Source organism: Telopea speciosissima, chromosome 5 (assembly GCF_018873765.1).
Source record: "Telopea speciosissima isolate NSW1024214 ecotype Mountain lineage chromosome 5, Tspe_v1, whole genome shotgun sequence".
In the NCBI taxonomy this organism is placed as follows: domain Eukaryota; kingdom Viridiplantae; phylum Streptophyta; class Magnoliopsida; order Proteales; family Proteaceae; genus Telopea; species Telopea speciosissima.
In genome coordinates, this window is record NC_057920.1 from 2,812,480 (window position 1) to 2,827,428 (window position 14,949).

General features: G+C 40.7%; 1 protein-coding gene across 1 annotated transcript; it reads left to right on the top strand.

Moving 5' to 3' along the window:
* The first annotated feature begins 5,375 nt into the window (after positions 1–5,375).
* On the top strand, positions 5,376–6,151 carry LOC122661743 (protein ACTIVITY OF BC1 COMPLEX KINASE 3, chloroplastic-like). Its single transcript, XM_043857243.1, has 2 exons — positions 5,376–5,805; positions 5,894–6,151. Exons 1-2 carry the CDS (start codon positions 5,473–5,475, stop codon positions 6,149–6,151), a joined length of 591 nt encoding a protein of 196 aa, XP_043713178.1. The 5' UTR covers positions 5,376–5,472.
* Positions 6,152–14,949: the final 8,798 nt, after the last annotated feature.

Consider the following 14,949-nt stretch of genomic DNA (forward strand, 5'->3'; position numbering starts at 1 on the left):
GCATAACTATGCATATACATAATCCATAACTATTCATAGGACAACATGCATCTTACATCATTTTCATAATTCTTTAAATCATTCATATGTTACCATATCCCATTCTCAGCCTCAGTCTCAACTTCCTTCGAGTGTGGTATTCCTTTACGTTAGGTTTTGTCTTAACAAAAGCCTCAACACCCCTCATAGCATTTTTGTCGAGTCATGTCTTAGCCTTAACCTCAATGCCTCTTTGTGTCGAGTCATGTTTTTGCCTTAGCATCAATGCCTCTTATGGCACCATTTCATAACATTTCGAGTCATCTATTGACTTAGGGCTTCGAATGACTTTCTTTCCCTATCCTTGAACATTTATTGTTTACTATAAATATTTTTTCATAATTTATTCTTAACATCATCATTAATCTGTGCATGATTCATAGGAAACATATCATAGTTGCATGCACAATTAAAGCACACGACATTCATTCAATTCTTTTGTCTGTTCATATTCCTATTTAATCATACGTTCATTTAATCATTCGCATTATGATAGAAATAAAAAATAAACATTGTACTATCATCAATAATAACGTTGCATTTAGTTTCCCACTCATAGTCCATAAATCATGTATTCTTATCATTCTAACCTTTCACCATACACATAACGCATAACTAGCATCTCATATTAAATCTTCTTACTCTCATTCTAACATGCATCATTTATGTCTATCATGCGTGAATAGTTCATAGTTAACATAAATCATCATTCCTACATGCATAGCTTAATAGCTAGATGTCCTACCATAATTGAGTATCGTTACTCACCTTTCATCAATCTTTTAACTTTCAATCAACTTTGAGTGGTCCTATGAGACACCAAAACATCAAATCAATACGTGATTTTTGCTGTCAAATGACTGACCAAATTATGGAACAAAACCATGTAAAAATATTTTTGAAAAACCCATTTTTAATCCTATCGGTCTATGTACCGGTCGACCGGTGCATCTACCGACAGATACAGAAATTTAACAATCGATGTCTAGTTGACCTCCAGATAGTCCGACAGGTACCGGTCGACCTCTACGTGCAAAAACCAGCTCGGGAAGTCCGAGTAGCCATGGAAACTCACCCTAAACTTGGGGATTTCGTCCCCAAACCTCCATACAGGAATTTCAAAGAATAAACCAATTAAAACATGCATCCTAAACATCCTACAATGCTCAATCAACTCATACATAATCAATAAATGAAACCAAATCGATTATACAATCCTTTAATGAGAAACCTAAAATCTTAGGGTTCTTCACTTGAATCCTCAATCAAAACGTGGAATTTCTTCAATCCATTACAGTCTCAGCTTCAACACCACCTAAACAAGACGTACATTCAAACCATTACTAGAATGAATTTTCACTTGGTTGTAAAACTAAATCACTTCAATGACCTTTACCTAAGAAATACCTCAAAAACCTCCAAAAAAAATGGGATTAACTCTTCTCAAGTTGCAAAACCTATCAAATATAACTAATAACACTCTTCATTAAGCTATTCTAACATTAATCTAAGAAACTAAAACATACTTTAGCTATCTATAAGGAAACCACACGAAATCAAGGTTCTATTACCTCAAAATCCCTTGAATGACTTCACCTCCTTAATCCTCTGCTTTAATCCTTTATTAATTACTCAAATCTTTGATCATAAGCCTTCAGTCCACCATCTCCAGCTTAATTCTTTCGTCTTCGGGCCTTTTCTTCACTCTTCTAACCTAATTTGGCAATGTGATGAAGAAACCTTATTATAAGAATTAACTTCTCCATAAGGAATACTTATATCCAGTGGCAAATTTGTAAATACCTGGATTTTTTAAGTGAATGCCCATAAAACTAATTCAACAATCCTTACCCTAAGCCCTCCAACCAATAGTGAATCACTTTAGGGTATCTGGCTAGGGTCTTTCATATTATGCCCTCGGTCCTCTAGCCTAATATTGAACTAGACCAAAATCACTTAAAATGAACCAGGACATTGAACCAACATTAAATCAATAACATAAGTGAACCCAATAATATATCATATACCTAGGTCACCTTAATACATATATTCCATCATTAACCATAGTATATGAAAATACAAACATAGTGTATAAAATCATATCATAGTCTATAAAATAGGGTCTTGGGCTATAAATCAACATAAATATGCATATAGGACCATCCATAATACATATGCCCAAAAATCAATATAAAACATGTAAAATCATAAAGTACATGAGAATTTAACCATAATCTAGCAACATCATACGATAAGATCGGTTCCCCTCCGTCCAGCCTTGTCATTTTGTAAATTCAACAATATACAATTATTAATTCAACAGTTTTAGGATGGGGGAATTACAAATAGAATACTAAATTTCTTAAAAGCAACTTATAGCATCAACACAATCTATGTAGCGGGATCATGACAATAACATGATATTGGTTCACTTAACGAGTGTTTGAAGCCACTCTTAGGGCAAGATATTCAAGGCATCATTATGATTAAGTAAAATGTATACCTGTGGATATTTTCATCCTATCGTGACCGTTAACCATAACATACATATCAATATAGTAAAGAAAAAATGTATACCTATGGATATTCTCATCTTATCTTGATTGTCATATAATGATCATTATGAGACCCTAGATATCTTAAATTTAAATTTATTGTGTTTTACAATTATATCTATGGCTAACAAATCAACACAAGTAATGAGAATGTATACCTGTGTATACTACCACTCAACTCAATTGTATGATCCGTTAATGCCATGAACTACATATATTACTTAGTCACAATGTAACATATACTTTTAATTCAATTGAATGTGTGATCTAGTCATGTTCATGGCTAACAGACAAAAACACCATATTTAATAAGATCGTGTACCTATTGATACTCTCGTTCACCTCAATTGGATGATTTTTAATGCCCTAAACTCATTTAAAATCAAAGTCAACACATTTTCAATTTAATTTAACATAAGTTGTCATCCATGCATCATAAAGTATTCCAAGCAATACATACATACATAAACAAATGTATATTTCCATATATTTCTGTTATAAATAGCTCCCTAGAGTAATGGAAACTAAATAGAAACAGAAAATAGAAATAAAAATTCACATAAATGGGCTTTTATATAGGCATAAATATAATTAGAAATATGAACACATGCATATAAACTGCTTATGTCATAAACAGAAATAAGGCATAAATAGAAACATGAAATAGTGCTAAAACAGAAACAAAAATATGCTCTTAAATAAAAACAGAAAATAAACATAAGTTGATAAAAAAAAAAACGAAAATCAAACACAATTATGTTTAAATTTATGGTTTATTTATTTATTTTTTTAATACCACTATTTATACCTACCAGTCAACGTTATATAAGTCAACGAAGAAGGCCGTCGACTGGACAGCCAACCAGGCTATTGGGCCAGCCTGACAATCCATCTGGTCGGACCGTCGATCAACCCAACATAGGGTTTGGTCTATCTGAGGGTTCAGTATAGGGGCTCATTGTGTGCCTTTATTTGTTTTTATTTTATTTTTCTTGGGTAAATGGCATCCAGGGTACCCAACGTTTCAACAAATTGTAGCTTAGATATTTAATGTTTCACATATTGCGTTTGAGATACCTAAACAAGATTATAATTAATCCATCACTCAAAATTTTTTCCTTTTCCAATTTTACCCTTGTAAATAACTATTTTTACTTTTTAATATAAAAACCTAGCAAGACCCACAGTAACCATTCCCTCCTCTTCCTTCTTCCTCCTGTAACCCCATTGGCCCCCACCCCTGCTGCAACCCAACCCAACCCCATCCGCCCCTAACCCCCCTGCAACCCAACCCCACCACTATGCCCAACCCTCCCCGTCTCCCCACTCCTTAGCTCTGTTCCTTCCCCAACCCCCACCCCCTGCTTCCCCAGGACGCCACACCATCCCCTGCTGCGAGCTTGCTGAATCAACCCAGCCCAGCCGGCTGCTGTCTTCAGGCTGCCTTCTTCTTCTTGTGGCTGTAGTGCATTCCAACGTATCCAAGTAGACTACAAACTAAAAACAAAAAACCTTAGAAACCTATGGAAGCATCTATTATCCTTGAATTTAATCAGTCCAACCAAAGATCTACATGTTTCACATATATCCAAGTACAAATATGTATCTAAAGATAGTTTATTTAGTAAACCAGTAAACCATGCATCTTTGATTTGTATTGGCATGTCATTGTAAAAAACTCTACTTACAAACAAAATCAATTTGAGCCTCAGGATCTGTTATCTTACTTGATTCTAAAAATGAAAATGTTAGAGATGAGAAAAATTATTCCAAATGGCAACAGAAAGCAGCTAAATGATTGAAGCAATAGAAAATAAGATCAACACACTGCTGGATGTGGGTGTAGATGCATATTCAACAAAAAGAAGATTCAAGGCTGCAGTAATTATCCGAGCTGTAATCTAGTGAATCAACATTCCCGATCATGTTTGCAAGTGAACTAAACAAAGATGGGATTGCATGTCCCCTGTTTTTAATATTAATAAAAACTAATATTAAAAGACTGTTTGTGGTGTGTAGTCCAGCTGTGAAGCAAATTAAGGATGACTATATAAGGTGGCTCTTTCACAGACTTGGCAAGTAAAAACAGAAGTCGTATCAATTTTTGTCCTAGCTCGTATCAACTTTTTTATTTTTTTGGTTCAATGCTTGGATCAGGAAAAAGAGGAAAAGAGGAAAAGAGGAAAAGAGGAAAAGAGAACATAAGCAGTGAGGAGTAATCAATTCATAGACATTAGAGATAATACACCTCCCCTTCCAATGCAATTCATAGACATTAGAGATAATACACCTCCCCTTCCAATGTCAAGGAGCAGAACCCTACCCATTGCACATTATGATACTCAACAGATAAGTGAGGATACTAGTGACCCCTAACCAACTTCCACCCACTTTTGATAGTTGATAATATGATGGGTGGTTCAGCCATTACCCATCCATAACCAAGCCAAGCATCATCATTCATCACAGTGGAAGCACCTCCACACACACCCCCACCCCCAAAAAAAAAACAAAAAAAACTAAACTGATAAAGAAATGAAATCACTTGCATTCTTTATTATTTCAACCATCCCAAACGAAAAATTAGTAATAATTAAATGAGAGAGAACAAATGTTTCATTCAGGTCGTTGAACCGGATCGGATGAACCGATTCTGATTACTAGAACCCTCGCCCAACAAACACGGCCAAGGCAACTCGCGCTGACTTGTGCTGCAGCTGTGGAGAGCTTTGGGACACACCAATATTCCATTTATCGTGTGAGTCGATTTAGTCGAATCCAGTCAGAAAACCTGTTTTACCCATTTTATCATGTGAGCGGTGAGCCACGTCTTCTGCTATAGCTTCTAAAAGCATCTGAGGTGAACAGTGTTCTTCCTATGGCGATGGTTCCTCTTCCATTATCATACACCGTCGGTTATCCGCCGTCGCCATCGGGGTTGATGATTTTAGAGCCAAGTGGTACATGTGCTTGGAGAGCCAGAGTCTTGCCACGCGCGGCACTCGTGGAGGCGACACCCGTGCCAACGGGAAGAGATAGAAGCGGCAATTATGCCATACAGGTCGTGGATGTTGGCTCTCGTTCTGCCCTTTCCGGTAGGGATCGTACGGACGATATGCAAGCCGAGGCTAGGGCTATGGCTCGTGCAGCCAATGCTTCCATATACAGTCCTGAACTTCTTGCTCTCAAATACAGCTCTCGGCCTATCAAGGTATCGTCTCTCAGGTTCTTGGTAGTCAGCCAGCTATTTAGATTAGCCTCCCTCCTCTGTTGTTGGCATTTCTTATCGTCTTTACTAGGTTTTGCGGCGGACCTTGGAGATCTTCATAGGTTTGGGTACATTCGCTCTTAAATTATTGCTGGATGAAAGGAGCGGTCATCTTAACCAGAACAAGCGCGTGCGAGCCACTGAACTGAGGAGGGTTTTTACGAGATTGGGTCCAACATTTGTCAAAATCGGCCAAGGCTTGTCGACCAGGCCCGATATTTGCCCACCCGAGTACCTCGAGGAGCTTTCTGAATTACAGGTATATCTCTTCCATAATTTCCTATCTTAGCCCGTTGCTTCTTAGTTCCTCTCGTCCTGCCTGTCTCGCTCTGGTGTCAATGTCGAATAATCCATTTATTGGTCTGTAATTTGCGGTAGAAGGTCTAATAACCACCCCTTTTGTCAGTAGAGAAGTCATTAGGCATAAACTATAATTGTACATAGTCTAATGAAACATAGTAGACTTTAAATCACGATATCTCTTTCTTCCTCATTCTAATTTGTTTTTCGTATCTTGGATGTTGGTTCGTAAAATTTGGATTTGTGAAGCGCGAGCCTCCTCCAGATCAATGTTCTACTCATTCCTTTAAGACACGAGACCAGAATTAGTTTGGACAAAAGGGATATTAGATGCTATTGTTCAGAAGGCAACCTGTAGGGAATGCTAACCATTTTTTTAGACTAAGAGCATCATGAGGTTCTACCTTGAGGCTAACAAAGAATGAAAATCTAGCAGATGGTCAGACTGAGAAACTCTATGGCTTAGTTGTCGTGATCAAAGTTGGACAAACATTCTCATAAAGTTGTGCCAGCAGCCCTCTAAAAAAATGGTTTGTGGGTATCTCTCAGTCGTCATTGGTCATTTCTGCTTTATATGTTTTTACTTGATATACATAAAAATAACCCATCAATGGGTGATTGACTTGTGGTAGAAGACCAGTCAAAAGAGATAATTGTGCCAAAGCTGATGAGTCACGGTCGGAAACGGATTTGTCGGTGTTGCAACAGATTCCAACCTGGTGCTCTCCTGCGGCCGTGCTGATTTGCACAGAAGAACAAAATCAAACAACGGAGGAGCGGTCTGAACCGGCTAGGACACTCCGATTCCTAAGTCAGATCTGTAGCAACAAATAATTCTCTAAGCTGAGAATTGAATCGAAAAACTCCCCCTTTTACCTGGGCTAGGCATTGCTATTTATAGGGTTGAGATGTTAAATCAATAGAGTCTTTACGATGGTAGACCGTTATGGAGTGTCCCTCATTTGGATAGGTAGCACTTCTCGGGTGGGACACTTGTTAACTTGGAGGTCATGAAGAAAGCATGTCTTCATTTAAGAATGTTCCTAACCGATAGGTTATTTGTCGGGTTAGTTTACCCTTATAGTTTATTTGCTTGGTCGACAAGTTAAGAGCTTAGTTGAGGTGGTTGTTGAGTAATCTTTACGTGGAAAGTGTGTGTCGAATGGTGGCCAGATCAGATCACTATCCGTGCATGATTGAAAGGTCGGGTCAGCTGAAATGTTGAATGGATTGATTGACCTGTCAGGTCGACACTCAATTACTCACGGTGTGTTGTGCTGAGCAGTCGAGTGTTTTCGGAGATGTCCTTGGTCCATGTCTAATGTCCGATCTCTAGGGTCGGTTTGTTCTTTGGTTCCTATTTACTTGGGTGTATTTAGTGGTCCGACGTCATGGCTTGGTTCAGTCATCCGGGACCTGACTTATATTGTTCCTCTCACTTTGCCACGTGTCACAATCTCATTGGTCGGTAATAATTTGGTTCATTAGTCGGTATTAGAGCCATAATAGGACTTAAACTCTGCACAAAGAACTGACTCTCCACTAGCAGAGTTGTAACGAGATTCAGACTCTCCACCACCTATGAGAAGATAGGGTCATCTCTCCAATTCGAGCAGGACACAAACTCTACTTCGCCACGCAGGAAGGAAGTTAACCAAATCCCCCTATTGGGGAAGGATTCTAGAATCCGAGTAGGACTCTACCTTGCCCTATCCCTTAAATAGGGAAGGTAGGGTATAAGATAATTCATTCAACAAATCCTAAAGCTATCGCTCTTTCCGTACCTCCTCCTCTTACTACTGTTGCACGGATTTGACTTCAGCATCGGAGAGTCCCTCCTCGGAGTCCGCTCTCGATCTCTCTTGTGCAGGTCATCCACTTCACCAGTTCAGATTCCGGTGGCAACATTATTAAATTGCACTCCATGTTTTCGTTTTTGCTTCAAAGTTTGACCTATTTTAAAAGTTGAAACCCTTTTTGGTTCTAATGCCTAATGTCATTTTTTATTTGCCATTTGCTCCCTCTATTATAAATAGAAAATATATCAGTGAATCACATTCACCATTGAACTTCATCTTTATGGAGTATGATGGTGTTCAGTGGCAGTCTGGTCAGCCTTTCATTAAGGGGAAATTTCTATCATTGTCCTTTACTTACCCTATATTTACTCAAACTCCCCTAACCCCATTTCCCCCCTCTTTCTAATTCTCCCAGGAAAGCAAACTTCCACCTCTTTGTCTTCCCTGATAATTCAAAATCCCTAAATTATCTCTGCTCCCCGCCCCTTCCCTTTGACAACACCCCCGCAGCCCCCCCGACAGCACTCCCCCAGCAACCCCCTACCGTAGCCCTTTGCATCTCCCCCTGTTTACAACCAAGGTACTAAAACTCGGGTCTCGATACCAACTCGACTCTTGGAAAAACCGAGACGAGTCGAGATCTCGCCGAGTTGGTGCATTTTTTTTCTTCAACTCGAAGCCTCAACTTTGGGTCAACCCGAGATCTGGACCCGAGATCTGAGATCTCGCCGAGATATGTCGAGTTTTGTCCAATTAGGTAAGGTATTTAAGTGGTAGGTGGGTTAAAATAATGGGTCGAAACCGAGATCCAACCGAGATCTCGCCGAGATATTGCACTTTTGAGACTTGTAGGCAGTCTCGTCTCGGCTTTTCCAAAATCGGGAAACTCGGCGAGATCTCGAACTATGTTTACAACCTTCTTCTTGTGACTTTCTCTTCCTTTTTTGTTTCACCCTTTTCTATTCAGACTGTTTTTCAAAATTCCCCGTCAAACAAGATTGGACTTAGGGAGACACCGGAGAGAATTGTCTGAGGATCCCGAACTGCATGCATGTGGCTGTGTTGAAGGTTTTTATTATTAGTATTTTCTCTTCTTCTTCATTTCTTTGTTCCGTTGGGCATGGAAATGGAAGGACTAGTTATCAACTGGAACGTCGTTCTTGACAAAGACGAAGCACCGGCAGAATTGGATGTCAACAAGTTGTGAGTGATAAGATCTTCTAAAACTGAAGACTTGCAAACGATTCTTGATCATCACTTCAATGAGAAGAGTCATAGATTAGCAATAGCGTTAACGATCTTTCCTACAAATTGACCGACAAAGGTACTAAGGTTCAATCTAGAATCCAGTGCCTTAAACACCAGAAAAGCACAAAAGCCTCCTTTGTGATGCAGTTTTGAGTAGGAATTAGGACTTGTCTTTTCGGAATTTTTTTATTCATGTTGGAGTCGTAGTAAGTTAGAGTCCAATTAGAGTTGAATTTATTTTTTCTGTTTTAGATCACGATAGAATTATTGTTCGTTTCGAACTTTCGATTGAAGATAGAATCAGTTTCTAATTTAGACTTTGACAAGGATTAGGATTGCTTGAGTCCTTAAATAACCATCGTATATATAGATTAGAGATTTGAATGAAAACTTATTTGGGTTGAAACCGATGGCTGCCATGAGTTGCACTTACCTTTTTCTCCAAGGTTCAAGAACTCGGTTTCGGTATTGGTTTCGCCCAGCCAAAAAATCGAATTGGGCCAAGATCTCGGTTTTAGACTTAGTTTAGGCCTGAAACTTGGTACTCAACCTATTTTAAGCCATTTAAACGCAGTGCAAGTTTTGCAAAAACAAAGTTCAAATAGGAGTTTCACTTCGGACCCTAGGTTGGTAGGCGACGACGTACTAATAGGCCCTATTTTACACATAATTAAGCATTACAAATGTAAAAGTGTAAAATACATCAATCTTAACATATTACATATATCTCTATCATTCGAAGCCATGTTGCCAAAGCATGTAAACCTATAATTGGAAAACATAGGATTCCCATGTCATAGTGCTGCTGTAGAATTGCACGTAGTCTTCAATACAAGTCATATAAGTGTTGTCATCAGCTAACTGAAGGTACCCTATCCTAGGGTATGGGTATGGCCATAGTTGTCATGGCGTCGCCATGGTGCCGCCATGGCGTCCTGGCACTGGAGAAGCATGCATGGCAACCTACGCCATGGTGTCCCTCTTCGATTTCTTCTTCCTGTCTCTCTTTCCCTCTTCGATTTCTTCTTCCTGTCTCTCTGTCTCTGTTTTGCAACTAAGAAGTCGCCAGATCTGATTCCAGGAATTAAATACTCCTTGTTTAGTTGATTTCTGTGATGAGTTCTTGCTGGAATTGATAGAACATGATGTGGCGATGCTTCGCTTGAAGGTTTAGACTGGACCGAGAAGAGTTGAAGGAGTTATCTCCTTCGTACTGCGCTGTTTTCCGTCCCAGGCTGAAGTCGTAAGGTTGAAGACAACCATAAATCCATAATCCGATCATGGGTTATTACAAACCCTTATTTTTGCCTTTTTCCTAAAGTACCCTTCCCCTTTGTCCATACTTTACACATCCCTCCAAGTTTACCCTTAGTCATTAAATCAAAACCCTTTTATGTCCTTTCTTAGATTTTGCTTAATTAAAAGATTGCCATCCTTCAAACTTGAGAAACAATAGAGAAAAAATAAAACATGGCTTGAGTATACATCTAATAAAACATTAAAAATAGAGAAAATAAAAAATAAAACATGGTCGACATGCTTGCCATGTCGATATATCGACGTGACACCCCTCCACCGACTTGGATTGCCGTGATGCTGTGACAACTATGGGTATGGCTGGGTTGGGACTGTGAATATGTCCACAGAACCTGACCCATTGCTTTGACTGTCGAACTCATGTCCAGAGTGTACTGACTGTGCCTGCCCAAACTGACCATAGCCACTATATTCGGAACCGGTGCCTAAACCAAGGTGGAAAATCCCCAAGAATCTGCTCACAAGCACACTTCCCTCACTTCTCTATCGAGTTCACCAAGATAGTCGAGTTTTGGCAAGATCTCGACTGGTCTCGGTTGAGATATGTAAAATTTAAACTTAAGTTTGAATCTCGAACCGAGATCTGGACTCAATCGAGATTTCGACCAAGTTGGGGTAATTTTTTATTTCGCCTTCAGTCTCGTCTCGCCTTTTTAAAAAATGAGATCTTGGCGAGTTCTTGAAGTATGGTCTCTCCTCCTCTGATCTCTCTCTCTCTCTCTTCTTCAGGTACGATTCCTCTTTTCCTTTCTTTAATTTTAATCTTTTATTTTCTTCCCCACTCCTCATTTATCTTAGTTTCTTGAAGTTCTACTGTGTGCTCTGTTCTAGACTTCTAGGCGATCTAACAGTCCTCACATAAGCTGATTTATTCCCACCCGTAAGCAAGCAATGTAATCTGAGATTTTGGGGGAAGGAAATGCTTACCTGGGCGATTCAAAACCCCCAAGCCCTGCCTCCTGAACTCCTTTGCATTGTGTGATTTAAAGCTTATTTCAGATTTGAATCTAACAATATCATTGGGAGTCACAGATCTCTAAAAATCTTGTTTGCTTCCGGTTGAGGGAGGCCATTAGGTACCCTTAAGAGTGCCGTGAATTGCGATCCTCCTCTTGAAGGTTCAGGTCCAATCGAGAAGAATTAATGGATTTCTTTCTTTCGTCTTATGCTGCTTTCTGCCATTGTTTGGAGTCTTGAGGTTGAAGACAGTAGCCCCTCCTCTACAATTTCATTACTTTAATTTAATCCTCCACTTCCCATTAATATCCTCCTCCTTAACTAAAATTCTGTTTTGTCCTTAATTTACTTTTGATTCTAAGATTGCCCCTTTCGCTTATAACAACTCTCCACTCACGTATAGTGCTTGCTTTGTTAGTTGATTTCTATTCATTACAATATTGCCAGTATCATTACTATTTGAGTTTCTTTGATTGGGTGGGCCCATAAGAGATCCAAGTTGGGTTCTGTAAGCCCGGATCCGCGTCAAATTAGTATCGAATCCGAATTTCTGGCAGTTACTAACCATGACAGGTCACAATATAACAAATTCTGAGTTATACAAATCATATCGGGAACTGGTTGAGAATCTACCGAAGACTGATGCCAGACTTTAGAGGAATGAGGCAAAGTACGATACATTCATGGAAGAGACTCAGGACACCCTTGTTGAGATTCTTGCTTTTATGAAGAGAACCAGAAAAAAAGTTGAAGCAGGAATGAATACACAATCTCCTCAGTTTCATACCTTACGAATTGTCAATAATAAGAGAAAGGAAGAAGAAGGAGAAACGAGAGAAGAAGAGGAGAAAGATGAATGCAACTTGGGAGTTACACGATGAGTGTAATTGTTACACTGGCACCCCAGATATCCCCTTATACCCGGGGCAGTTAGACCTTTACCCAATGGGTAATGCCTTATGGCCAGGGTCTACACTAATGACCTTGAACAGAAAGTAGTATAATGAGAACCCCCTCGAAGCCCTGGAAGTGTGGGCCAAAGCCCCGCAACTTTCCTTGAAGTTTGGGCCATGACAGTAGTACCGGAGTTACGAACGGACTCACTCTTGCTGAATCCGCTCGAGGATCCGCTAGTGCTGTCATAAGCCTTTTTGGATTATTTTCCTGTGGGACCCACACCCCCGTGTCCCGGACACCTTAATTGAACCTTTGAACCATATGGACCCCTACCCTTACCATTGGATGGTTAGTTGGACCATGAAAGAGGGCCCACAAGGCTTAACTTGGGTGAATAATAGGTTCTATACACCTTAACTTGAAAGCGAAATAGGCCTTAGTGGACAATTAAGTCCTATGGACTTAGGGTGCACCCCAAACATGACCTAATGGACCTAATGGTTATGACCTAGACCAAACAAGCCCTAAGACCTAACTAAAACTCATTGAAAGACCTAAGGACCACTAAGTGATTGGGGATACCTAAACCAAACACACCCTAAGACCCAGCTATCCCCTTGAAGGATACCTAAACCCCTCTCATTTACTTATCTCTCCCCCTCCCCCATAAACCGTGGAGGAGAAGAGACAAGAGAAAAGAGAAGGAGGAAGGAAGAAGAAGGAGAAGTAGAAGAGGAATAGGAGGGGAAGGCAAGAGGATGGAAGCCATGGCAAGATGGCTGGCATCCCCACACCTCCTCCCAAGCTGGTCGGACCTAAGAGAGAAGAGAAAGAGGAGGAGAAGAGATGGAGAGAGTGGCTGGAAGAAGGAAGCTCACCAAGGTAAGCTCCCCAAACCTCGCTCTCCTTTATTTCTCTTTAATTTTAATGGTTTCTTGAGCTAGGGCTAACCTAGGATTCCATTTGGGGCTCAAGGTGAAGCTCGACCCTAGTTGGGAGCTCTAATGGATGTTGACCTAGGCCTCTAAGTGCTGCAATTGCAGCCATGGCCAATGAATCTTTAGTTTGAACCTTGAATCCCACCCCTTGGACCAATGTGAGACCCAATCCTTGTAGGATCTTGGATCCTTAAGATGAGCCTAAGACCTAGTGACCCTAGGAGGCTTAGACACCTCTCCCCTGTTCCTGAGATGCAAGGAGCTTCAAGCTGGAGCTGAAGCCCTCTGCAATCTCGGAAGAGACTGCCGGCGGACGAACGACCGGATCCATCTATCGTGGTACCGCCCGTCAGTCCACCCAGTATAAACCCTGTGTGTTAGCCTGAGCGGACAAAGGCACGGATTCACTCTGTTTGCCTCCGCCCAAAGCCTGTTGCTCTCGGGTTTGTCTTAGGAAATTGAACGGATACAGGGGCGGACCCAAGAAGCACATCCGCCTGTGAATCCGCTCCCTTTTAAGTGTCTCAGGTGTCGAACGGATGCATCACCGGAATCAAGTAAGAAGTTCCGCTCGTGGGTTCGCTCTCTCTGCTTTTACCTTTTGGCCTGAACGGAGTCAGGGGCGGATTCACCTCTACTGGGACCGCCCGTAAGTCCGCTCGTGCTGTCTTGGTTGAAACTTGGTTTTAACCTTAAGGGCCTAGCATGAGACCCTTCTATGCATGCTTTAATGATTGTTTTTGTATTCCTAGGCTACCTAACTCGATGGAGAGCGGGAAGCCCAGGTGAGATTCATGTCAACAACACACGGCGACGCCTGTGTTAGGTGAGTGGGTTCTCGGTGACTTTGTTGGGTTTAAATATTATGTAATTGTTAATATTAAGCATGCTATGGTATATCTATAAGCATGGTGCGCATTGTATTTTATTCAATTGTGAACTGTTGTGAATATGATAGTATGCTCACCACTATATCGGGCTACGGTGCCGGGTGTGCCGGTACCGGAACCCCAATTTATTTAAATTATGAAAACTGCTATATGTTATCATGATCTGTATGTGCCGTGCCGTGCTGGTACCCGGGTACTAGATGGAATGGGACGTTGATGCACCTGGAATACCTCTCGGGACGATAGGACCTGCATATAGTATATCTGCGGCTAGGATGCTTGTTCCCTTATGCTACGACCCTTGCCAACAGGGGTTTATGTGTTGGATAGTCTGAGCACCTGTGGTCTGTGGAGGTGGGAGAGGCCAGGATAGGGGTAGTGATGGCTATGGGGGTTTGCCACTGGGTGGTCATGATGGCTTCTACTGGCGCAGGTCCCTTCGTGATAATTGAGGTTTCATTGGGGCGATAGGATAAGTGACTCTCAGTGTCTCCCGATTTATCACAGTAGTATATACTTGACCGATAGAATTGTGTGCTAAGTGGAAAATGAATCTAACATTAGCATGCATCATTCTGATTGATATTGATTGTATGGTATATGTGCATTCCCCTTTGATCCCTCACTAGCTAGTGTAGCTAACCCCGTTGCGCAACCCCTTTTTAGTTGATTATGCAGGAAGTACTACTTAGATGAGCACCATTGGATGCGCATCAAACGGAGCCGGTGGCTGTGACTTGG

Excerpts from the sequence above, each read along its gene's own strand:
- LOC122661743 (XM_043857243.1), top strand. The coding sequence starts at position 5,473 with ATGGCGATGGTTCCTCTTCCATTATCATACACCGTCGGTTATCCGCCG. Across the intron at positions 5,806-5,893 it reads ACAGCTCTCGGCCTATCAAG|GTTTTGCGGCGGACCTTGGA; the intron begins GTATCGTCTCTC and ends CGTCTTTACTAG.